General features: G+C 35.7%; 1 protein-coding gene across 4 annotated transcripts in view; it reads right to left on the reverse strand.

Annotated features, from left to right (window-relative positions):
• RASA2 (RAS p21 protein activator 2) overlaps positions 1-26,354 on the reverse strand; it is a 121,874-nt gene that overhangs the window by 70,810 nt on the left and 24,710 nt on the right. For all 4 annotated transcript variants that reach the window (XM_081569636.1, XM_081569637.1, XM_081569634.1 and 1 more), the window contains exons 2-4: positions 24,147-24,264; positions 18,929-19,032; positions 8,600-8,694 (exon numbers count right to left, since the gene is read on the reverse strand). In XM_081569636.1, coding sequence (XP_081425762.1) covers positions 8,600-8,694; positions 18,929-19,032; positions 24,147-24,264 — 317 coding nt within the window. The remainder of the gene's footprint in view (positions 1-8,599; positions 8,695-18,928; positions 19,033-24,146; positions 24,265-26,354) is intronic.

Consider the following 26,354-nt stretch of genomic DNA (forward strand, 5'->3'; position numbering starts at 1 on the left):
AAGAACTTACAGTCTAGTTGGATAGACAATAAACAGGCCAAGAACACTAATGAAAACACAGGATGCTGAGAATGAAAATAAAGGGCTACTTTCTTGAAAAGCCATTAATAAATGGACTTTTAAAAAATTTAGTAGTATAAGTTTAAAGCAAACTATCAACTTCTCAAGAAACAAAGGCTTAGGAACAATATAATCCAGGACTTGATTATTTCTACCCTGCCACCAGTGATAAGCAATTCTAAACTGGTTATGAGCAATTCAGAACTGCTTAAGAATTGGTGCTAGATTACCTCCACCCAGCTGACATGACACACTGTCACACTGCCAAGTGAAGATTTCATGGGTGTGATATCTAGAGACTAATGACGCAAGTAATTTCATCAGAGGATGGAAAGTTTATTATCTAGTTACTGTTCCTCTTTGAAACAAGCCTTTAGACATATGCAGAAATCTAACCTGAATCAGCCTATTTTTAATGGGCATATTTTATACAAGAGTGATTCTGAGGTTCACTAACTACAAAGCTCAAGGGATTGACCAATAAGCACTGATGTATCTCAACATGTCTGCATAAGAAAGTTAAGCTATAAAAAACAAAGGCATCAGCTGCCATAAAATTAGCAGTTAGGTGGAATTGGAACTAGATCTAGCAAACCTTCCACTAAAAACCTAGACACAAATTATTTATAAAATCATATGCAATTTATAAAACAGGTCTTTCATTCATCAGGCATTTAATATTCACAATCCCTACTATTCAAGAGTGATCTTGAGAAGGTCCATGATATGTAGTAATTTATGACTCAACTAAAATTTTGAATCCCATTTGCTGTCACACCAGCATCACTTGACTCATGAGTGAGCCTAGTCAACTGCATCAACATTTACATCTCAAAGCAGTTGTACCATTTTAATATGTATGTATTTTATGGTAGAAACTGTATACTAACAAGGCACTCCCAGATGCTTCTCATAAGATGTCTAGGATCTACTCTATTTTAAAAACAAGAAAAACTATTAATAAAGAGTAGGAAAAAAGTATAATAATTTCACTGACAAAAATGTATCATACACTGTATCAAATGTATTGAACACTGTATCAAGACTAGAAATAAAAAAGATATTTAATGGGGTTCTACCAGGAATCACTGCCATTGAGTTAGAGCCTACCTACTATGTTCATTACTTCCACTGGCTGTTAAACAGAACATTCTTTTGGTATTAGTCAACAATTACATAATTACGTATTAACCTGGTCAAAAAAAGAATGGAGAGAGACACAAGATACATACTACTAGGGTGGAACACTAAAATTAAAAAGCATTATGAGTTAAATTAAGGAAACTGTAATTTCTAAACTGTAAGGTACTACCCTCATTATATACTTAACATGGAAATATATATATATATACGATACTTAGTAAAAGAAACAAATCACAAAATAGGATATATAATTCAAAGTTAATTTGTAAAAATAAAACATACTACATGTATCACTATATAGAATTACTACAAAGCTCCCTACCAAAACATTGATCAAACTTTGGTTGGTAGGCTTTCAAGTTTTTTCTTTTCTGTTCATCTAGATTTTTAAAGTTTCTACTACCAACGTGTTTTGCTTTCTAGTAAAAGAAAATGAACAAAAAGTTTTAAAAATTATTTGAAGGTCCTTTTTAGTGTTAGAAACCCATATTTGAAAACACTTAAGAAAATCTGGTATTCCCTACTATATTCACCTGCAAGTTCAGTTTTACTTACATCTGTCACCATTTTATAAATTTGGAGAGTATTAAAACAAGCTTATTTGGGGCTGGGAGGGGGGAGGTTTCAGTAAAACATTATGAGTTCAGCAAAACAGTTCCTAGTTTCCCTTCAAGCCAGGGACAGTGGTTAAGGATAGCCATAAGATACAGTTCTGGCCGATGAGGTGTAAACAGAAGCTGCTGGTAAAGCAACCAAAGAAGCTGCTGAAAGGGACTCTCTAACTTTAGCATGGCCTGAGAGGCTAAAAAGCTTACTGAAAAGCTTACTCAAAACTTACTATAATCTCATGCTGGAAATGATAAAAGTGGGAGCCCAGGGCCCACCCAGATAGAGAGGCCCTTGTAAAAGCACCTAGGCTTTCTGTTGGAATCTGTGAAGGCCTATGCTTGAGTAGGAAAGGTGAACAGCATAGATCAGCCTTACAATGAGTGAAATCTAGCCTGGAATCAGCCAAATCCCTAACTGGATTAAAGTGATCAGCCTCTAGCCTAACCACATGCCAAAAGCAAATCTTTTCCAGAGGGAGAAAAAAATACCCAGAGCTTCAAGTTATCTCTAAAATATTTCATATTTCAATGTCCAGCATTCCATCAAAAATTATGAAACATGCCATTAGACCAAACACCAACCCCCCTCCCCCCGCCACGAAACACAAAAAATCAAAACCTGACCAAGAGGATCAGATTCATAGGAGACATAGACAACGGATTTAACTGACAGAGTTTGGTTTTGGGTTTTTTGGGGATAGAAAATGAAATGAAAAACTCAGCAAATACCCAGAAATGATAAAATATGTCAAATGAAAAATTTAGAATTAGGCAATAAAATAACCAAAATGAACGTGTATTTAACCACAGATTAGCCATAGCTGAAAAGAGGACTGGTGAAATAGATGATAGATTAGTCAGAGAGGGAGTGCGCGTAAGAGACATATGAGACATAGTAAAATGGTCTATTATTCATGTAACTGAAGTCCCAGAAGAGAAGAGAAAGAACAAACAAGGCGGGGGGGAAACGGAAAGAGATAATTGCCTGGAATTTTCCTAAACTGAAGACAGACATCAAGGCACAGTAACCAAGAGCCCCTAGGAACACCCAAGTAGGATAAATACAAAGAAAACCACATGTAGGCAGGGCACAGTAAAACTGATGAAAACAGAAGATAAAAAATCCTAAGGTGACTAAAAAAAACAGGGACAGTACTCACAAAGAAGTAACTGTAAGATGCTAACAAGGACCTGTATCTGGTGATAAATGTGCAGTGTGATTTGATCCACAATAGATTTCTTATTATCTATCTTCATAAAGAAGGTTCAATAACAAAATAATATACCCTTTATATGTGAGGAAATAATGGAAGATCAAATATCTGACCATCTTCTATATTCTCATTTAAAAATAAATCAAATTCTTAGAGGGCATTATTCTATATATATTTCAGAGCACTAATCATGGTAGGTTGATATAAGAACTATATCACATTAATATGTATAAGCAGCATACTTAGAAGCTTATATTACTCTGGTACTATCTGAAGGTTTATATTCTAACTTTATTTCAGCCACTATTATAAAAATTTCACATTGAAAAATCTGGGATTATTTTAATTTTATAGTACATATATTCTCATACCATACAGTAGATATTACACAAATTTTTGCATACATTTTGGGAAAGCCAAATGAATACAGGTATTTGGGCAAAACACAATACACGCACTTAAAAACTGCATGAGTCTAAACATTTTTTTAGTTTTCAATCACAAAACACTAAATTTTAACAATAATCTCACAGAACTCAGTAATTTTCAACTGATGAAAATTTTTCTTCATCTGAAGGAAACTTCTAGATTTCTGATCAATGTTCTTTATTATATATAATAATGTATTATATATTATAATACATTATTATATATAATAATTAATTCTATAAATCATTTTGGACACAGCTGCCTATCTGATGAAAAAATAAAGGCTGTACTTAATTATCTTCTATTTACAGATGGATTTGTTTTATTTTTAAAATTATTTATTATGATCTAGAATGACTCATTCCTTTATTAGTTCATGTTTATAAATTTACAGATGCAGTTTTTAAAATACCTACATACTCATTATGTCTTAACTGGACATGTTTAAAGAAATCCTAATGTATGCATTATTCACTATAATCACTGTAGTTTTAAATTTTTATTTATTTTTAAAAATGTTTTCTATAAATTTATAACAGAAAACATACACATAGTTGCATACAGAAATACATTGTTATTGTATTTTTTTTTAATGCTTGTTTTAAATAGACAGGGCGGAAGCCATATTACCACCTCCACACACACCAAAAAAAACCTACAAAACAATCAATAACTTATGGCATGATCCAGAAATTCAAGATAAGCTTGTTGGTAAAGACTTATTAACTAAGCAATTACAGCAAAAGGATGTGACTGACATTGCTTCTGGATTTACTGCTTGTACAAGTTGTGTTGAGACAAACACCCTTAATTAATGAGAACACCAACTTCTCCATATGAGCGATTTGGTTTAATCAGTCATATCAATATAAAAGCATACTTTTTAATCATAGTGCCTGAAAAATAAAGAAAGGAAAAATACTTAAAGAGTTTGTGGTGAACTCCAAGACCAAACAGCTAAAAGCATGGCTGCAGATCACCTTAGCCAAAAGAGAATTTATAGGAAGGGGTACCAACACAACTCATTAACTTTGTTTATGTGGCAAAGAATACAGAGAAAGGACACCAAATGAAGTAACATAATAACCAGGACCAGAAATTAAGGAAGAACATGATTCATAAAACAGGGAGCAGTTAACAATATCAAAAGCTGCTGAAAGACCATGTAAGAGGAGGACTGAAAAATGACCACCAGACTCAGTAACACAGTGTCACGGTAACATTAGTGAGAGCTGTCTATGCATTCCTTCCAACCCATTGCGGGGTCTGAAGGCAGGTTAGAGTAGGTTGAGAAAAGAATAGTTCAAGCCATAGGGGAATGCTGCAAAACAAAACAAAAAAAAAGAAGAGAAAAAAAAAGTATAGAAAAATGCACTCATGAAATATTATTTATCTTGAATGTTTGAAAAGAAAACAAAATAATTAACAGCAATTAATAAAGCATCTGGGAAACAATTCAAGGTAAGGGGTTAAGTGTTCTTAGCAATTTTTGAACTGTTTTGCTATAAAACCCATCTTACTACTAAGGGAGCTTCTTATTTGAGGGCTAAATTATGTTTCTGCATGTTACTTCCCTAGAACTTTAGCACTGAAAGGAATCCTATCTACTGAAGAATGAGTGAAGTTCTCATGCACAGTCGAAGATCCTTAGGCAACAATAATTTAGCAACTCTTTTGGGTACAAATGCCAATTGGAGCTAAGAAATCAAACATCTCCCCTGAAGCACATATCAATCATTTCCTCAACCCTAAACCCTTTCCTTATGGGACAAGCCCCAAAACTTTACTCCCCAATCATATCAAATTAGACTGCAGTGGGCTAACGCAAGTCTCCCAAGTTTTCCCTCTAAACTGTGGCAGAGAACTGAGTCAGACCTTAGAGGTCTTAGGGTGAGTGGTCCTTTAGGGGTCTAAGGGCCTGACTACGGCCCTTAGCGTGACAGGGTCATACGGTCAAATACGCTTAAAGACTGATACGGCATTTTTTAGCTGTCAGCAAGAAATTAGAGTGGGTTTATGGAGAGAAGCAGAAGGGATAGACATGTAGTCTCATCAGACATATAGAAGGAATACAACGGAATCTCATCATTAAATAATTTTTTTCTCTTTCCCCTTCATTTTGCAAAGTGAATAGTTATTAAAACTAGAGGGGAAATAGAAAACATTAACTATTCACTTTACAAAATAAAAGGGAAAAAAAAAAACACTATTTAAACAATAAGCACTTATACTCAATGAGCACAATGAGCACATGAGTAGGGAGAAATGCATCAGTGGGTTTCATTCCTGTGCCCCTTCTTCAGTACCTACTGCTGTACTGAGAGAAAGTCTATGCAGTATATATTTTTTATTTGCCATGGCACCAAATGCAAGCCAGCTATTTTATGCAGTGGTCAACCAAAAATAAATAAACCACCCAATATTTTAGTGTACTTTATGAGAAATTAAAAACAATATTTTAGTGTACTTTATGAGAAATCTCAAAAACAATTTTGACTATGTGAACTGTATCTGGTCTGTTATAGTAAGAACCTGCAGCTCCTTTGTAACTGCCTGACAACTTTCTAGCTCTCACTGGTCATATTAAAGTTCCTATAATCATACTCCAAGGAGCTCCCTAGGAACTTTCTAACATCTTTTCCTTGTTCTTTGAGCTAATTTGGTACACTTCTGTGCCTTATACTCAGATTTCCCTAAGTGATTCTCCTAATAATCTGTTGGAGTCTTTTTCTCACCAACAGTACAGAAAAGTGAAAGGCAGTAAAACAGTGTGGTTAAGAATTCAAGAATCAGATAAGCTCTTTATAGGAATCATGGCTCCATCACTTAAATAGTTTTGTAACTTTGCAGACATCATCTAACCTCTATGAATCCGTTTTCCACACCTGTAAAATGGACATAATGCTACCTACAATTCATAATGCTAATCTGAAGATTAAGTTAAATAATATATATTAAGTCCTTAGTACTGTGCATGGTATATGCTGTTTTAATTACTAATGGTAATTATTACCTTAAATTCCTGCTGAACTCAACGTGTCTCATTGCTTTCTCCTAAGGCTCCACCAATTGCTCTTATTTCCATGACAGTTTTATGAAATTTTATAAAACTTATGCAAGAAACAAATTTATTAACAAAATAGAATCTGTATGAATCAGGCTGCTTTTCTATCTTTCTCAGACTCACAAGGTTAATTTAATATTCCGAGATCTGTTTTGGGGCCAAACAATATTTCCAATGTACACATTAATGTGATCAGTATTATGCATCCCTCCCACCCACTGAAGTACTCTTCCTTCTAAAATTTATTTTAAATAGTGAGTGGATCTTACAAAATAACTATCATTTAAGACAAAAGAACTGTAAAGGTTAATAACTCATGGTCAGTGAAAATAATTCATAGCAAATAAAACATACAACAATATCTAACAGTTAAATGCTATTTGCAGATTTTCATGTTTTGGACATACCATCAAATATACACCATCAAATAAAAAGTCTGTTTCCCAATACTGATCTCTAATACCATCTCCAATAATTATATATAGAGTATTCTATAAAAATAACTAACTTTGGAGAGCTGGGTCCCTTAAATCCTTTAACAAATCACATTAGTCATAAGAAAAACACTGGACTTTAACAAACTACATTTTTAAATAATCCTCAAACTTCATTTTAGACCAATTCTCAAAGTCTTTTCCATATTTTTCTTTCTTGTTACAACTAATGTTACAACTAAAGAGAAAAATAAGCACTTCAAAACTTCCCGTGTCTGTCTTCTGGTAAAGGCATATATCAGGGAAATGAACACCTGACGAGTGGTAAACAGACATTTTACATTTGTATAGCTATTAACAGCTTCTGAAATACTCCTAAAGGTATTTCACTTAATTCTCACAATCATTTGAGTCAACATGTAACTTTCATTGCCATTTTACAGAAATAAAATTCAAAGTCAGTAAAATAACCACATATGAAAATTAGGACCTAAATTTTTAGACTTCAAGTTTAAAACCCTTTCCACATCATCACATTGCCTCTCACCTGGATCATTTACCAAATAGTATAATTGGGATAAGAATAAAAACTATTGTCAAATGTAAAGAAAAGAACATTAAAATGGGATAGAGTGAGAAAAGGAGAAGTTTCAATTATATTTTATACTTAAGAAGGGGTTTTAGCAAACAAATACTTAATTTTTTGAGGATTTAATCAAACAGAATGCTTGAGAGGTTATGAGGAAACAGAGACAGGCACTTTATTTGCAAACATCTGTGGGTGTGCGTGCAGTACTTTTTTCTTGCCTTAAACTTCAGTTTGAGTCACAGTGGCAAATTATAACTTCTTTTAAGAGAGGAAGAATTCTGCTTGCAGTTATGCCCTTGGGAAACAATTGCACAATCCTTACCAGATTTTATAAATAAACAGGGTTACCAGAAAAAAAGAAATAGGATTCCCTTTAGATAGAAATAACAATTTCGAAGAGCAGCTCACACTTTTCAGAAACAAATACAAAGCCAAGCTACACAGCTAAACATATTTCTTTACTCACACACAGAATCTTTAAGATCTCTCATTTTGGCAAGAGGAAAGATCTCTTATTTAAAGCAAGACCTTTGAAATGAGTAATGATATCCTTTCAAATAAAAAGAAAGGCAAACAACAGGAAACATGGTGGGTATAAAGGTTCTCCATGGTGGGTTTAGGCACAGTTTGAATGAATAACACCGGCCCAAGTCTAGTTTATTCCAGAGTAAAGGAGCATCCTGATTAGAACAGATGAAATCACACACTTCTAAGGATTCTCCTCTGAGTTAATAAAACTTATCTTTTCTGTTAAAACTTTTTCCTCATCTAAAAAAATTATTAATTTGCTACTGTGACTCAAACAAAAGAACTAAGGCAGGAAAACAAATATCCTCTTAATATAACCCCGCCAAACACACACACATATATTATTCTTGATTTCAAGTGGCAAGGCATTTTCTTCCAGTTATATGTTACTCAGAGATGTATAATGCTTGGTGCCAGAATTTAAAATAAGTATGATAAGCTCTCTCTGTATGAATGAGTATAATCAGTTCATTTTTCACTCCTTTTCTGTGTGTGACAATCTCTTCCATCACTTATTCCCTAATATTTACCTGAACCTCTGAATTGGAATCAACAGGCTGTAGCGAAAACCAAGTTTCTTTGCCACTGTGGTTACACAAGTCTTCTTTTTTGATGGCTACTTTTCCTATAATAAATAAGTAAAACAATGAGGAAACATATTTTCTATAGTCATCAGCACCACTACATATAAAACTTTTTAAAAAAACATTTTAAAATAATTTTTATCTGCTGATACCAAAATCCATTTTTACAAAGCAGTTTCTATATTTTAAAGATGAAAAGGGGCCTCATTTTCCTCCCGCTTGGCTGACCCTTCTCTGAGCCATTTTGAATTAGGGGATTAGACCAAAACCCAGTTGTATTTATATACAATTGCACTTTTTAGTACTTATTCGGATTCACATTTTTACCCCAAGTACATTCAGTATAAAAAGCAATGTACAATGATTGTACAATGATAGTGCAAACTAATTCTCCCAATTCTTTAACACTGTGAATAAACCATGTGTTTTGCCTAAACAGACATATCTGCACTTAATAAGAGTTTATAAGCTCCAATTAAGAGAACAGAAAATAACAACATCATATGGTCATTAATAATTTTGAAAACTGATGTGAAATTATGATTAAAATAATTTTACTGAAAATTCGGTTTTATCAAAACATTGTAAACACTGCTTATGTTGCTTCAATGCATTAAAAAAAAAATCAAAGCAGTTCCCTAAAGAGTTTCTATGTCTCAGAAACAGACACAGAGCAATGAACAAAGCAGTATGAGAGGAAGAAACAGAAATGTTCTTATTATAATGAAGTATTTACCATGTTGGTTACAAAGCATTTCCTTCCTCAATTCAAGTTTTAAGAAGTAGATAGTTTTGCATATGACTGACAATTTATTCCAACATTCAACACAAAAACTTCAACAAAGGATATACGCTAAAGTAAAAAATAGCTCACTTTCTTTGATTTTACCAAATAAAAATTTTCATTTTAAGTGCCCAAATTATACTTCATACCTTTCACTTATGACCTAGCTTGGTCTTTCAGTTCAACATTTGAAAACTTATGGAAAACAGTAAAAAAAAAAAAAAAAAGTTTTCTGTCAAGATATATCAATTTTAGTGTATCAAGTGGAAAGAAAAGACATAACAAGAAAGCAAACAGAAAAACTGTCTTTAAAATCTTATTCTGGAATTAGATTAGTAGTAATGGTTGCACAACTCTGTGAATATACTTAAAACCATGGAACTGCATGCTTTAAAAGGGTAAGTTCTATGGAATGTATCTAACACATCAATAAAGCTATTAATTCAGAAGTAATCATACAGACCCTATTCGACAATTTCCGGGATTTTTAGTTTTATACATAATTTATGAATACGTATGTAAGTGTATATATGTGTGCATGTACAATACATCCAAACATCACTAAAGCAAGCCCTCAACTTAAAAAAAGGTTTTTTAGGGGCTTCCCCGGTGGCTCAGCAGTAAAGAATCCACCTGCGATGCAGGAGCCTCAGGAAGACACAGGTTTGATCCCTAGGTCGGGAAGATCCCCTGGAGGAGGGCACAGGAACCCATGCCCATTAAAAAAAAAAAGTTTTTTGGGGAAATGTACTGGTTTGATGGATTCATTTACTCATTCAACAAATAATCACAGTGACACTATATTTTAAATGGTAAGCTGATTTCCAGAATTCCTCAACCAAAGTCTATTTAACCAATAATGCTTCTAAAAACTAGAGTAGAAATCTAAGAAATACCTGTCCTATTTATGACTCACAACACAGATCACTGGAAACACATCTTTGTCACAAGTGCCTAACCAAAAGTTAGTTTAAAGGTTAAAAAAAAAAAAATTCCAGAAGCAAAGACTCTCTTCTCTTACTTCATGTCTCATTTGTCCATGGTACTCATCGTCACAAAAGAATTGAATGGTTCATATCCTCTGGGAGAAAAACCCGTTTCTGACTAGCTGTATAAATAAGCCATTTGTTGTTAAGTTGAGAAAAACCTGCAATTTTATTGCCAGCTCTTACTCTCGTCAAGTTCCTTTTAAGATATCAATTTGTAAAATGTTAAGATTTGGTTGCAAGAGACTAGTCAGCCCAAAGAAGCAGGGAAGAGCAAATGATCTCAAGAAATCAGAGAAACTGACAAAGTACGACAGAGAAAAACAAAGAAAAATATCTGAAGTCATTAGGTATTAGGATACCAGCCAACACATTCAGCATTTCATTGAGCAATATAACACTTGAAAAAGAAATGTCATCAGCCCTAGGGAATCAAACAGGATAGAGAGGAGTTATGAAGGGAAGGGGGGAGGGTAAATAAATGAACGAATGAATGAGAAAGGTTGGAGGGTAAAGGAGAAGGGAACTTGGAAGAAAGGAACAGGGAGGGGAGGAACAAGTTTCTGCAATACAAGTAAGACCCAAAAAATCGTTCCTCATTCTTATTGTGAGCTATCCTTAGTTAAACAGGGGTTTCCCAGGCAAGAGTACTGGAGTGGGGTGCCATTGCCTTCTCCAAACAGGTTATATGGCAGCTATTAAATACAAAATGTAGGCAGCCTGACTATAGTGGAATGAGCACCAAACTGAAAAGAAAAGCCAAAATTTACTGAATATCTACCAGGGAGTAAACATTCTTACACGTTTTGTTTAACCTCCGTAACAGTCTTGGGGGTAGATGGTATATTACAGATGAGGAAAGCTGAGTGATACTAAAACCCTGCACACCAACGAGTGCTACAGCCCGATTTCAAAACCAAGGTACTCCTGCTCAGGTTTCTTCCAAAACAGACACTAATTCTCAGCCGAGCGTCAGTTCCTTATTGGCTGTGTGATCTTCGGTGATTTATTTAAACTCTACATCTCATTTACCTCCTATGTAACAACTTTCAGTTCCAATGATCTTAAAAACTTATTCTGTGCGTCCTTATGGTCTCCAACAGTGTTATAATGCTTACTATTTTAAACAAAGGTAACTCATTATTTCACTAACTATGAGATCAGCAACATCAAAAATAAACAAATAACCCCCAATGCTTCACACAAGATATGTCTGGAAACCATGTTTCTTGACATAACTTTGAGGAACTAGGCTCTTTTGAAAGTAACTTTTATCCAGTCCTATTCTCTTTCTGACATTTAATTTATGTCTTTGGGAAACACTGTTTACTTAAGGAAGTATATGGTAAAATCACATATAAATAATGGAGTAGTCATTTCAACAGTTTGCTTAAACTGGGAAAAATCTCTTAGGAATGGAACTTTTGATTTAACATTTGCTTGGCTCTAAAACTCAAAAAAATAAAATAAAAATAAGTAAATAATCAACCAGTCAACCCAGGAACCAAATACCAAACACATTATTTAAAGGTACTATTTCATTTCCTCACTGTACTGACAAACTCATAGACAGAAAAAGTTTAGATCACATATACACACATATATATACCAGACGCTATATTAGTTCCTTAAAATCAGACAAGGAGAGGAAACACAAAAAGAAATGAAGAACTGTGGACACAGAAACCATCTTTGTTGGTCTCTAAGTAAAAATATATATATATTCTTAGCTTTCCAGTACCACTTCTAGGCAGCATTTTCTTACCATCCATAAAAAGTGTGTTATACTAGGGCCCCATTTTTAGATACAACATATTAGAAATTTCATCCTGATACAGATCACCAACAAGCAAAATCTTGATGGCCTTGTTCCTACTTGATTACTAACAGAAATGCTGAAACAGTAGATAAAAGTAGGGATGAGTGTGACTGCCTATATAAGATGAAAAAGAACCAGAGGACTGAACAAATTCTGGCAGTATCAATAACTGCAATTCAGTCAATGGCAACACTTAGGTACCTTAGCGTACAGGGTTTAGAATGATTCCTTTTGGTCTCTGTAGCAGACTGGTATATTAATGGCTTTCAAAAAATCATACTTCCCTGGTCTATGCCATTGTGTGGTCTCCTCCAGCACTGACTCTGGGTTTGGTTATGCCACTTACTTTTGTCAATGGATACCAGCAAATGTAATGCAAGTAGTCTTAATATGCATCTGCAGTAGAGCTTGCCCTCTTGGAACCTCAACATCATGTAGAGGGGGAGCACATGGCCAGCACCAGCCATCGGACACATGGATCAGATCATTCAGCCCAGTCAATTTCCCAAGTAACTGCACATTAGTGACTCCAGGTAAGACCAGCAGAAGACCCACCCCACTGAGCTTGGCCCAAATTGATGACCTCCAGGATCATGAGCAAATACAGAATTGCTAAATTAAGCCACTAAGTATTAGAGTGATTTGTTATGTAGCAATAGATAATTGATATAGTTCCTATGTAAACAGACACAAAAGTATAGCCTTAAGCTATTTAAACAGTAGGTTTGACTTAACAGCTAAGTAAGTGCCAGTAGAAATGACAATTCTAATGTTGAAAAACACATTAGCTGTCTTAAACCCAACCTCATTTTATACAAAGCCAGTGAGTGATAGAGTCATAAATGGAATTCAGGTCTCTGATATCCTAGTGAAATTCTCTTACAACATTCTGAATTAAGAGGTAAGAAATACAAGTTAACCAGTCTACCATGGTTCAATTGTTTGAGCCTAGATCCCTCTGAAAACTAAAATAATTAGAAAATACACATTAGGAGGTAAAATGTATATGTTTAATATTACTAGGATCCTTACTGGAAATGGAATTTTTTCTTAACATAAAGTTTTTCTCTTCTCTTTTTCTCCCTTTTTAAGGGAAGAAGACACTAAGTCAAGTGGGCTTTAGGAAGCATCACTACGAATAAAGCTAGTGGAGGTGATGGAGTTCCAGTTGAGCTATTTCAAATTCTGAAAGATGACGCTGTGAAAGTGCTGCACTCAATATGCCAGCAAATTTGGAAAACTCAGCAGTGGCCACAGGACTAGAAAAGGTCAGTTTTCATTCCAATCTCAAAGAAAGGCAATGCCAAAGAATGCTCAAACTACCGCACAATTGCACTCATCTCACATGCTAGTAAAGTAATGCTTAAAATTCTCCAAGCCAGGCTTCAGCAATACGTGAACCGTGAACTTCCAGATGTTCAAGCTGGTTTTAGAAAAGGCAGAGGAGCCAGAGATCAAATTGCCAACATCCGATGGATCATCGAAAAAGCAAGAGAGTACCAGAAAAACATCTATTTCTGCTTCATTGACTATGCCAAAGCCTTTGACTGTGTGGATAACAATAAACTGTGGCAAATTCTGAAAGAGATGGGAATACCAGACCACCTGACCTGCCTCTTGAGAAACCTGTATGCAGGTCAGGAAGCAACAGTTAGAATTGGACATGGAACAACAGACTGGTTCCAAATCGGGAAAGCAATACATCAAGGCTGTATATTGTCACCCTGCTTATTTAACTTATATGCAGAGTACATCATGAGAAACGCTGGGTTGGAGGAAGCACAAGCTGGAATCAAGATTTCCGGGAGAAATATCAATAACCTCAGATATGCATATGACATCACCCTTATGGCAGAAAGTGAAGAAGAACTAAAGAGCCTCTTGATGAAAGTGAAAGTGGAGAGTGAGAAAGTTGGCTTAAAGCCCAACATTCAGAAAACTAAGATCATGGCATCAGGTCCCATTACTTTATGGCAGATAGATGGGGAAACAGTGGAAACAGTGGCTGACTTTATTTTTTGGGGCTCCAAAATCACTGCAGATGGTGACTGCAGCCATGAAATTAAAAGACGCTTACTCCTTGGAAGGTTATGACCAACCTAGATAGCATATTAGAAAGCAGAGACATTACTTTGCCAACAAAGGTCCGTCTAGTCAAGGCTATGGTTTTTCCAGTGGTCATGTATGGATGTGAGAGTTGGACGGTGAAGAAAGCTGAGCACTGCAGAATTGATGCTTTTGAACTGTGATGTTGGAGAAAACTCTTGAGAGTCCCTTGGACTGCAAGGAGATCCAACCAGTCTATCCTAAAGGAGATCAGTCCTGGGTGTTCACTGGGAAGACTGATGTTGAAGCTGAAAGTCCAATACTCTGGCCACCTGATGCGAAGAGCTGACTCACTGGAAAAGACCCTGATGCTGGGAAAGATTGAGGGCAGGAGGAGAAGGGGACAACAGAGGATGAGATGGCTGGATGGCATCACCGACTCGATGGACGTGGGTTTGGGTGGACTTAGGGACTTAGTGATGGACAGGGAGGCCTGGCGTGCTGCAGTTCATGGGGTCGCAAAGAGTTGGTCACGACTGAGCGACTGAACTGAACTGAACACTATATCATAGGACAACACATCACACAATAAAAGACTTCCAAAGTCTTACTTTTACAATTTCCTATCTTTTTGTAACATGGTTCCTAGCTCTCAAGTTTTCAGTTAATCTATAATCAGTTTTCATCTTAATTCATCTGGCATATAAACGTTTCTAATACAAAAAATTATGCCCCATATTAATAACAGTTATTACTTCCAGGAAGGGGATGGGGGTGGTCAGGGGCCAAACTTAATTGTCTGTAATACTATAACTAAAAATTTTCTTTTACAAAAACTCTTTTTTTTCTTCCTTTGGGAATAACAACTTTATTCAGAAAGGGGGCAGACTGAGAAGATGGCAGACTAGTATCTCAAAATAACATCTTATTAGGGTTTAGATGCCAGTGTTTTTTAATTAATTAACTTATTTATTTATTTTTGGCTGCACTGGATCTTTTGCTGCACACAAGCTTTCTTTCACTTTAGTTGCAGCAAGCAGGGAGCACAGGCTTCTCAGTGCATTGACTTCTGTTCTGGAGCTGGAGCACAGGCTCTAGAGTCTATGGGCTCACTAGTTGTGGCACACATGCTTAGTTGCTCTGAGGCACATGGGGTCTTCCAGGACCAGGGATCAAACCCATGTCCCCTGCACTGGCAGGCAGGCTCTTAAACACTGGACCACCAGGAAAGTTCTCCATATATTATCAAACAATTAAAAATAACAAACAAGCTCTTAAAGCTATCCAACCAATACACATTCTTAGATCTTCTTAAGTTTAAAAGATGGTTCTCTCAACTCTAGCTCAAATTTAATTTCTAGAAAATGCTACGGTACTATTTAGCCTACAGCTGGGCAAAGACTTATAAAATAAGTGAAAATATCAAGATTACCTTCCAATTTTAAAGGCTACATATGTACTTTGTTTACTTGAATAAAAGAAAAGACAAAAATGTCTACATTTAGTAAAGATTTTTTTTTTACAGTTCCTATAGCAAGTTATGACTTTCTGATACCACTCCACAAAGGACTGATTTTTACTTTAAAAAATAAATAAAAAAACAAAACAAGCAATTTTTGGAAGTAATTATAAACCTCAACTAAAGGCCTTTTCAAGAAATACTATATGATGACTATGAGTAAATAGATAACGAAAATTACAAAACATTTTCTTAAAAAGTCACAGTAGTCAATCAAAGATACACACTCTCTCAAGTGTTGCTAATAATCACCAAAAGCCTCTATCAAATCTTATCTTTCCATTAAGAGATCTCCTTGCTTTCCCTCCTCTCTCTCTTCCAATCTTCCTGATACACTTTATCAATCTTCACTAAGGCCTCGTTTCCCCTGTGAGCCTCCAGAAGTGCTCCTAGGGCAATTTCATTCACTCCAACAGAGGCTTCAAGTTTCACATAATGCTAATGATTCTCAAAATCACATCTCCAAACATCAAATTTAGATCTTTTCTGTGAGCTTCAGATCTGTGTTTCTAACAATCAACAAACATGTCCACCAAGATGCTCCCCAGGTAATGCAAGTTTAACCTGTCTGTAACCAAAGTCATCCTCTCCCTTTCTCATCCTGAATGCTCTTTATCTCAGTTAATGACAGCTATTAAAACAAGATTATTTTTAACTCTTTCTTTTCTTATATTCCCCCTTTATCTCCTCAGTCCCTAAATCCCATGTGAAGCTACTCCTGTGAAGGACATTCCCTCATCTGCATTTCCACTGCCACTGCCCTATTCATCTCATCTGATAACAGCCTCCTTGATGGCCTCACTGCCTCTAATCTCTCTCTATTCTAAAACATAAACCATATATGATATATTTAAAGCAGATTTTTCATACTTTAAAAATATGTGTATATATAGTTATATATATGTACACACATTTTAAATACGTAATCTATGGACACTGAGTTTATTATTGTTCAGACCACAGGAAGTTGTTAAAATACACAAGTATATTCGTATATACAGTTACACATGATTTTTAAAAGGTTCCTGATTCTTAAAAGGCTCAGTTGTCTACAGAGTAAAGTCCAAATTCCTTAGCACGGCTTTAAGTGTCCATCACAACTTGGTCCAATTTACATTCCCAGATTCACCTTCTACCAACCTTAGCCTAAGTAATTTATATATATCAGTAGATACACCACAAATACAACTCATTTTTTCTTCTCTGCTTCTACTAATCCCTATTATCTTGAAACTTCTTCCTTTTCTTTCCTAGGTAGTCTCTGTTAATTCTCCACCAAACAAAATTAACTCTTCTTTCGTCTATGCTCCCAAGTACTTTGTTCCTACCTCCAGCACAGACTTTATTAAATATACTAGTATTAATCAGCCAGATAACCTGGGAGCAACTTGAAATTTATTCACCTTAATATTCCCACCTTCTGTACACCACATAGACAAGTGTTTAAGGATGGAGCCTTGGGATGATCCATAATTAAGGGTTTGCTGGACAGAGAAAAGTCTACATATAAGTAAAGAAGAAGTCAGAAGGAAGATAATTAGGAAAATACAATGTTATTAAACTGCTTTTTCCTTGGCTTTCAACAAGTTGAATAAACAATCCAGAGTTTAATGTGACACAGAGGCAGATGAGGACTGAAAACTACGAAATGCCTTTTGTGACAGAGGAAAAGTATTTGCTATGCATATAGTTGACAAAAGTTAACATATTTATCAAATATGGAGGCATAAGAATAAATAAAATTTCACCCAAAAGAAAAATAAGCAAAGAACTAATTCACAGAAGAAAAATGTAAAAGACCAATAAACATAAAAAAATTCCTCAAATTCACTAGTAATCAGAAAATACAGGTTAAAAAAAAAAAATCAAGTATTGCTTTCACTGATAAAGTCAGAAAAAAATTTTTCAATAATAATATCCAAGAACAACAAATTTTCAATAATAATTTCCAAGGTACAGCAAAATGATTATGACCATGTCATGTTTGAGGGAATATAAATTAAGTGAAAGAGGGGAAAAAAACCGAATAAACAATACAGTGTAATAATATAAATGCATGCGGTAAAGAATGAGAAGACACAAATCATTAACTGTAGCTATTCTTAGGCAGAATCATTACCAGTCCCTTAAAACATGTAATAATTTTAGAATTAAGAAAAAATACTACTGTTTTTAAAAAGGTATTTTTAAACGATTTTGGTAAACTTCAAAAATGAAGTCAGATTACAGTGATTTAAAAAGAAATAAGCAGTAAGCAGAAAGATATAAATCACTTGTTCAGGAGTTCAATAGCAAAGGCAGAAACAAATTAGATAGTAGTCAAGAGGTCAAAGTCAAATAAAGCTTAATCATTTAAACTGCAGGTGATGAGCATATTTCAAACTGGAAAGGAGAGTTGGAGATGATGAAATTCATGACACTAAAAAGAGAGAGTAATGCATGTAAATTAAAGACCTCTACCTGTTATTCAAAGACAGTGGTGCAAAAGCCATAAATGTGACACATGTGTGGTCAGTTAGTTTTGTCCAAGTTGATGCTCACAGATTGTACCTCAGGAAATTATTTAAGAAACAGAGTTTCTTAAATACAATAGAGCCAGAGAGAAAACATGTGAGTAGATTAAAGTGAATTATTACTTCTATTAGAAAAACTTCAAAAACAGATGTTCTTTGGTAGGGATCAAATACTGTAATCTTTGTGTAAAAACATTCTTTGAATCATTCAATAATTCTTGTATTGATCATTTACCAAATTTAAGGCACTCTGGGAGTGACAGTCTCTGCCTTCATAAATATACATATTCAACTACAGCATCTAGACATTAAACAACAAACTGATGAACAAGTATAATGAATACTACAGAAAAGGGACCCATCAGGCACTAGAGAAATATATGGCACCATGACTAGAGGGAAATGGTCATGTCAATTCCCTGACGAAGTGTCGCCCAAGTTGAGCATACAAATTAAAGATCAGATCCTCAAGTGAACATGAAGTCTAGAGGGAAGGATTAGAAGTTTGAGAGAACATTATTCTGTTGTTTTCAATACTTTATACTTAGACAAAGAATGAATATAAACACCAATGTTGTGATTAAAAGATAATTATGAACGGTACATACCTATACGAAGGTCTCTTTGTAAAACATTCTTATCATAAACATAGAAAGACAAATACTGGAAAGTTCTTGGAATCTCAAAATAAAATTCTTCACTGAAAAACGGGCTAGAGAGAAAAGAGGGAAAGCTCATTAAATTTAAACTCAACAGTGTCCTCATAAAATATTTTATTTTCAATAAAATAAAATTACAGATTAAACCACAAAGGAAAACTTCAAGAATTCCAAAATAATTCTCTATACTAAGTTTTTATTAAGCCCTGTACTAACTAAGCTGAATTTCTAAAAGGACCTTGACTGCCAGGTTGGGCTCGGAACAAACAGATTTTCTGGAGTCCTGTGGACAGAAGATCCAGTAATTGCCTGAGGTCATGCTCACCTTAAAGTGGACAAGGTTGAGAGCTGAGGACAGCGTCATTCACATCATTATCTCAAAAATATGTAAATCACAATAATATATAATACCCCAAATGAATATGGTTATGTAAAATGTTATTTAAAACATATTTTAAAAAACTAAATTAGGTTATTTTTAATCAGCTTTATTGAGGTATAAATCATATAACATCTAACTTAAAGTACAGAGGTTACTGACTTGTGATAAATTTACAAACCTGTGTAGCATCCATCCCAATCAAAATATAGGAACATTCCAACTCCCCACAAAGTTCCCTGTTGTTTCTCTGCAGTTACTCCATCATACCTGCCACAGGCAACCAGTGATCTGATTTCCATCATTAAAGGTCTATTGTAAGATTTCATATAAATGGAATCAAATAATATGTACACTTGCGTCCAGCTTCTTTCACTCAGTTTAACACCTATGAGATTTTTTTTCCATTTTGCTGCGTATATCTTTAGTTTATTTTTTCTAATTGTTGGACAATACTCCATTTATGGGAGAAGGAAATGGCAATCCACTCCAGTGTTCTTGCCTGGAGAACCCCGTGGACAGAGGAGCCTGGTGGGCTGCTGTCCATGGAGTCGCACAGAGTCGGACACAACTGAAGTGACTTAGCATGCATGCATGCATTGGAGAAGGATATGGCAACCCACTCCAGTATTCTTGCCTGGAGAATTCCAGGGACAGAGGAGCCTGGTGGGCTGCCATCTATGGGGTTGCACAGAGTCGGACACAACTGAAGCAACTTAGCAGCAGCAGCAGTCCATTTATGAATATTCCACAGTCTACTCTCCTAGTGATGTCATCTGAGTTGCTTCCAGTTCAGGCTATCAAAAATAAGGTGGCTATGAACATTTTTATAAAGCTCTTTAATGCTTTCAGTTCTTTTGGAGAGGTAACTAAAAATAGAATTGCTGAGTTAAAAGGTAGGTGAATTTTTAATTTATGAGAAACTGTCAGACTGTTTCCAATGTGGCTATACTATTTCACACTCCTACCAGCAATGTATGACAGCTCCAGCTGTTCCACGTCATTGTCAACTTTTGCTACTGGAAGTTTTTTTTTTAATTAGCTACTCTACAACATTATAACTCAACTATATGAAAATTAAAAGTCATTTTGAAAAAAATTAGCTGTTCCAGTGAATGACATGATAAATGCTTACACCTGTGTAATCTCTACCCTGATCAAGATAAAGAACATTTCCATCTCCCTGTAAAGTTCCCATGTGCACTCATTCCCTCCATACTGTCACCGGAACCAGTGATCTGATTTCTGTCATGACACATTATGTTCAAGACCGTATAGACACAGAAATATACGAACTATATTTCCCTTATGAATAAGGATGCTGAATATTTTTTCATGTGCTTGTTGCCCATTTGTATATCTTATTTTAGGAACTGTTGGAGTCTCCCCCACATGTTTTAGAAGGTTTGTCTATTTTCTCATTGGCTTTTTTTTTTTTTTTTAATAACTTCTGGACACAAGTCCTTTGTCAGAACATTTTCTATCAGGTGTGGCCTGCCATTTCATTTTCTTGACAGTATCTGTTAAAGGGCGGAAGGCTCTGATTTTGACAAAATCCAATTTATTATTTCTCCTCTTTTATGACTGATGCTTTTGGCACCTAAGTAAAGAAATTTTTGCCTTCCCCCAAGTTGCTAAGATTTTCTCCTACGAAACAGCTTCTTTTTCTAAGTTCACTCTAAGAATGCTATTTTGATATTTAAATTCTCCTACGAAGACATGAATCTCTGAAACACTAGTCAACATCCTTTATCAAGAGTACCTCTTTCCTGATAATGTTTAAAGAATTTAAAAGATTTTTTTAAAATGTCACCATAAAATACAATCTCTTCAGGATGTCACAACTTAAAAAGAAGATGAAATGGAAACTAAATGTCTCTTGTGCTGTGCTGTGCTTAGTTGCTCAGTCGTGTCCAACTCTTCGCCACCCCATGGACTGTAGCCCTCCAGGCTCCTCTGTCCATGGGGATTCTCCAGATAAGAATACTGGGATGGGATGCCATTTCCTCCTCCAGGGGATCTTCCCAACCCAGGAATCAAACTGGAGTCTCTGGCATTGCAGGCGGATTCTTTACCAGCTGAGCTACCAGGAAAGCCCAAATGACTCTTAAAGAAGTCATTTCTGACCCTATCCAGGAAACAGTTGACTCAGCTTCTCAATTATAAAACCTGGTCAACTTCTGTCAATATATTTTTCACTTCAAATTTTTCACTACAACTGCACTTCAAATTTTAACAAAAATAAACTTTTAAAAATTGGTCTGTCAAAATAGTCTTTTTAATTAGTCTCAACATAGAAATTAATATAAAACAACCGTTAGGCAAAGATGTGTAGGTATTTTTCTCCTCTGCATCATTTTATAAAAAATTATAAAATTGAAAATTTCCTTTATATATCACGTACCCACTCTCAAATATTATTTTTAAAACACATTCTAAAGCCAAAAAGAACAAGATGAAAATTATTCACTAAGTCACCTGTATCACTACATCATCACTATCTCAACAACCTAATCCCCACATCCGGGTGCCCACATCTTTAGATTATAAATAAGTAAGTTAACTAATCAACCCATTTGAGAAAAGTTTTCAACAAGGTTGGTAAGGAGCAATGACAAGACTTATACTCTACTGTTATCACTGACCTATGATCATGCATATCACTCCCAAGGAAATTCCTGGTGTGGGGAAGAGAAGCACAAGGTACAAGAAGTATTGATATTCAGTTTGTTTATAGATCACCTACTTCTCAAAAGGATTGAGACAGAGATTTAGGAGCTGTGGATTCCATATGTGACTCCTACTTACCTGCTATGAAAATTCTATAACCAGACTACCTATAAAAACTATAATATTCAGAACCCATAACAGATCTAAATGATATCTACTGTCTTTTGACTTAACAGCTTATCATAACATTCAGAAGAGTAGAAACACTGAAATGAAAGCAAGGTGAGCAAGGGTTCATACTACAGATTCTTTCACCTTGTTCCGCAAGAATGCTAGGAGGCACCTAGAATTTAAACAACGTCTAGTCTAATTGTATTGAAATGACCTAAGGTAACCACTGACAGCCTTAAAATAGCTTCCAAGTGGGTATGAATCTAGAAAAATAACTTAAGGTGGATAGGTAGCTCAGCTGGTAAAGAATACGCCTGGAGACCCCGGTCTGATTTCTGGGTTGGGAAGATCCCCTGGCGAAGGGACAGGCTACCCACTCCAGTATTCTTGAGCTTCCCTGGTGGCTCAGTCAGTAAAGAATCCACCTGCAATGCGGGAGACCTGGGTTCAATCCCTGGGTTGGGAAGATAGCCTGGAGGAGGGCATGGCAACCTACTCCAGCACTCTTGCCTTGGAGAATCCCCATGGACAGAGCCACCTGGTGGGCTACAGTCCATGGGGTGGCAAAGAGCTGGGCACGACTGAGCGACTAAGCAGCAGCAGCAGCAAAAATAATTGGTTTTATCATTTTCCCCAACACAAATAGCTGGCAAGGCAAGGGTTTAAAACAAAAAGTAAGCTAATTTTAGCTTCTCATTTATGAGGCTATGTAGTAGAAACTAAAACAAGTACTCAACTTATTGAAAATTACTAGTTTTATATATCACTGATTTTTATGTGATATGTAACCAACATACATTAAGAAAAACAGTTTCAGGTTCCAATCTCAGTTTTGCTTCTAACTTCCTTTATTAAATGTGCAAATTATTCAGTCTTTTGGTGACTCAGTTTCATCATTTATGTAAATAACAGAATTCTAATAAAACAGGGCAGGTGATTTATGATTAAAGATGTGAAGTTTATTATTTCAAATTTTCTTGGGCTACTAAATATTTCATCCATCATATGTTCATTCCAACAACTCCCTGATTCCCTTATTTTAACTTTTATTTCTGGACAAGACTGTATCCTTCCAGCACAGCTCTGCACTAGAATTATATCCACAAACACTATTAAAGGGAAGAGGTGGCACATTTCAATTTTATGAATTAGATTTACTATGATACTGTTGCAGTGCTACTACACTTCCAAAAAATGAGAAATCTACCTAAGAGCTCATTCCCTTACAATGCACTACTTAGTTAAGTGACTTGTATAAACGTTAAGGGGTAATTTATTCTCAAGAGAAATAAAATTATGATGTACTTTGAGAAAAGTTCAAATAAGTGGGCAAAATTTAGCCTAGAGAAAAAAATTGAGGTATTGGTAGTTGCTTTCAAAAACTTCAAAGACTATCATGTGAAAGATGGATTAAACTTGTTCCCCAGATATCCAAGGGACAGAATTAGGAACAATTAAAAGGAAGATACATTTTTGAGGCAATGAAAAGCCACATGAAAGCAAGTACCGTGTCCATCTTGTTCTCATGGATGTATGAATAAATAGCGCCCAGCAAGTTCTCGGCATACAGTAGGTTTTCCTTTTGATAGACATTAATCAACTAAATCTAAGAGCTTTGTAAGAGTCAGAATAGTTCTAAGACCTAACAGGCTGCTTAGGAGGCAGTGAACTCCTTGGTTACTGGAACATTAAGCAAATGTCAGATGACTACCTGTCAAAAATAATTGTCAGGAGGAACTAAGCATAAGGGATTTAGTCCAGCTCAATGAACATTAAGGCTCCTTCAAACTCTGAGATTCTGTACTTCTAAAAATAAATTCAGAAACTAAAAGGAAAATAAAAGTTTCAGATGAAGACAGACTTCTTGATGATAACAGTCAGGAAAACATATAAAAATTATCATTCAATATATATCATAGTAGTGATAATTTACAATTTTTTACAAACCTTAAAGATTTTTCAACAACTTGGGTACGATAAACTTCTTCCTGGTCCAAATTTATGGTGCAGAAACAATCTCTCATTTTGTTGGGTCCAAGATATGGCAATAAATTTTTCGCTTCACCTGTTGGCACAAAAATTAAAACTGGTATTAAATATCACCAGCTGCTTCATGCTAAATCTTATATGGGATGCATTATATGAAAAAGAACATATAAGATATAGCACAGAAAATAATATTAGTGATTACAGAAAGATAATAAACTTGGTCTAAAATAGTCTGGTGAGACGGAAGGGAGGAGCTGTGTGTAAAGGGGCATGTGAGATCATGTTTTATCACTGGATCCCTGGTCCCAGGAAAAAGCAACGCCCCCAACTTGTGCTCTCATCCCATCCCACCGGCACCACCCCAAGGGCTTGTCTCCACAACTAATCCCTCTTTCCTGTATCATTAATTGTCCTCTCTACTGGATCATTACCATCAGCTCATACATAAATTCTGATATTTCCCAATTGTAAAAACAGCACAAAAAAGAAAAAAATCTCCTCTGATTCCACCTCCCCTTCATGACATTATTCCATTTCTAGACTCCCTTTCACAGCAAAACTTCTCAAAAGCGAACATCTACAGTCACTGTTTCTAATTCCGCACCTTCCATTCATTCTTCCATCCAATCAGCTTTTAACTCCATGATGACAATGAAGCTGCTCTAGGCAGGGTCACCAATGCCTTTCATATTGTCAAACCCAATGACATTTCTCTGTCCTCATCATACCTGATCTGGCAGCGCTGTTTAATGTAAGTGAAGGCTAACATCTCTCCTTAAAACTCATTTTTTTCTTGGATTCCACAACACAGTATTTCTGGCTTTCTTCCTACTTCACTGGCCCTCTGCTGAATTCTTTCCCTCCTCACCTCTAAATGTTTCAGTGCTTCAGGGCTCAGTTCTAGGCCACCTTCTCTTCTTTCCCTAAGCAAATTCCTTCAGTATATGGTATTAATGACCATGCCTCTCAGAGGCCGGAGGTCATTTCCAGGCCTGATTTCTCCTCCTCAACACTAGATGTGAATATTCAACTGCCTCTTCGAATATCCAGTAGAGTTCTCAAATTTTATAAGTCCCAGACAAACCATCTGATTTCCTCCCCTAAAACCCACTGTTTCCTCCAGTCTACCACCATCTTCTTCTCTTTCTCTTACCTGTTCCCCATACTTCCCACTCCCACATCCAGTCCATCGGCAAATCCAGCAGAACTCCATAATAAATCCCAAATGAAACCACTTCTCCTTGCCTTCATCAGTATAATCCTACAATCCACTCTTCATCAAGGAGTGTGATCTTTTAAACACAATATTCAGATCAATCACTCCCCTACTCCAAAACCATTTGACTTCACTGGGCTTCCCCAGTGGCTCAGAGGGTAAAGAATCCACCAGCAATTCAGGAGAAGCAGGTTTGATCCCTGGGTTGGTAAGATCCCCTGGAAGAGGAAACGGCAACCCACACCAGTATTCTTGCCTGAAAAATCCTGTGGACAGAGTCACAAAGAATCAGACACAGATTCTTTCTGAGCAACTAAACAGAGAACAGAAGTCAATCCATTTCTAAATTCCCTTGGTCTACCTAACCCCACTCAACTGTCCTCTCTCTGACCTCTTCTCCCACACTTCCCAGTGTTCACCCTCTTTCCATTCATCAACCATGTCAAGCTTGTTCAAGCTTAGGGCCTCTGTCTGGAATCCTCTAACCCATCTTCATGTGGCTGTCTCTTCCTCTCATTCAGGTCTCAGTGCAAATGCCACTTCCTCAGAGAAACCTATCCGTACTATTCTATCTACAATAAATAATCCTGCTACTATATTCTATTTCTCTGTTTTCTTGATAGCATTTACAACTATCTGAAACTCTTCATTTTTATGTCTGATTCCCTCATTCTTAGGAAGTTCTTAGCTACCTCATTCAAGGCCTGAGAACTTAACTGATCTTCAGGATCTCAAATAGTGACTGTCAACTATTGAGAAATATGTACTGAATGAATATTAAAGAATCAAGTCTGGTTTTGAAGTTCTTGTGAGAAGCGGGTGCTGAAATCAGACACCAGTGTACTAAATTAGGAAAAAAGGTGGTAAGCATAAGGGAAAGAGCATTTCCCTGAGAATCATGAAACTAAGCTTCCTGTATTACCTTTGGTACTAAGTGGCCAAATGGCTTC

The sequence above is a fragment of the Giraffa tippelskirchi genome, chromosome 2, assembly GCF_054371585.1.
Source record: "Giraffa tippelskirchi isolate mGirTip1 chromosome 2, T2T-mGirTip1v1.2.pri, whole genome shotgun sequence".
In the NCBI taxonomy this organism is placed as follows: Eukaryota; Metazoa; Chordata; class Mammalia; order Artiodactyla; family Giraffidae; genus Giraffa; species Giraffa tippelskirchi.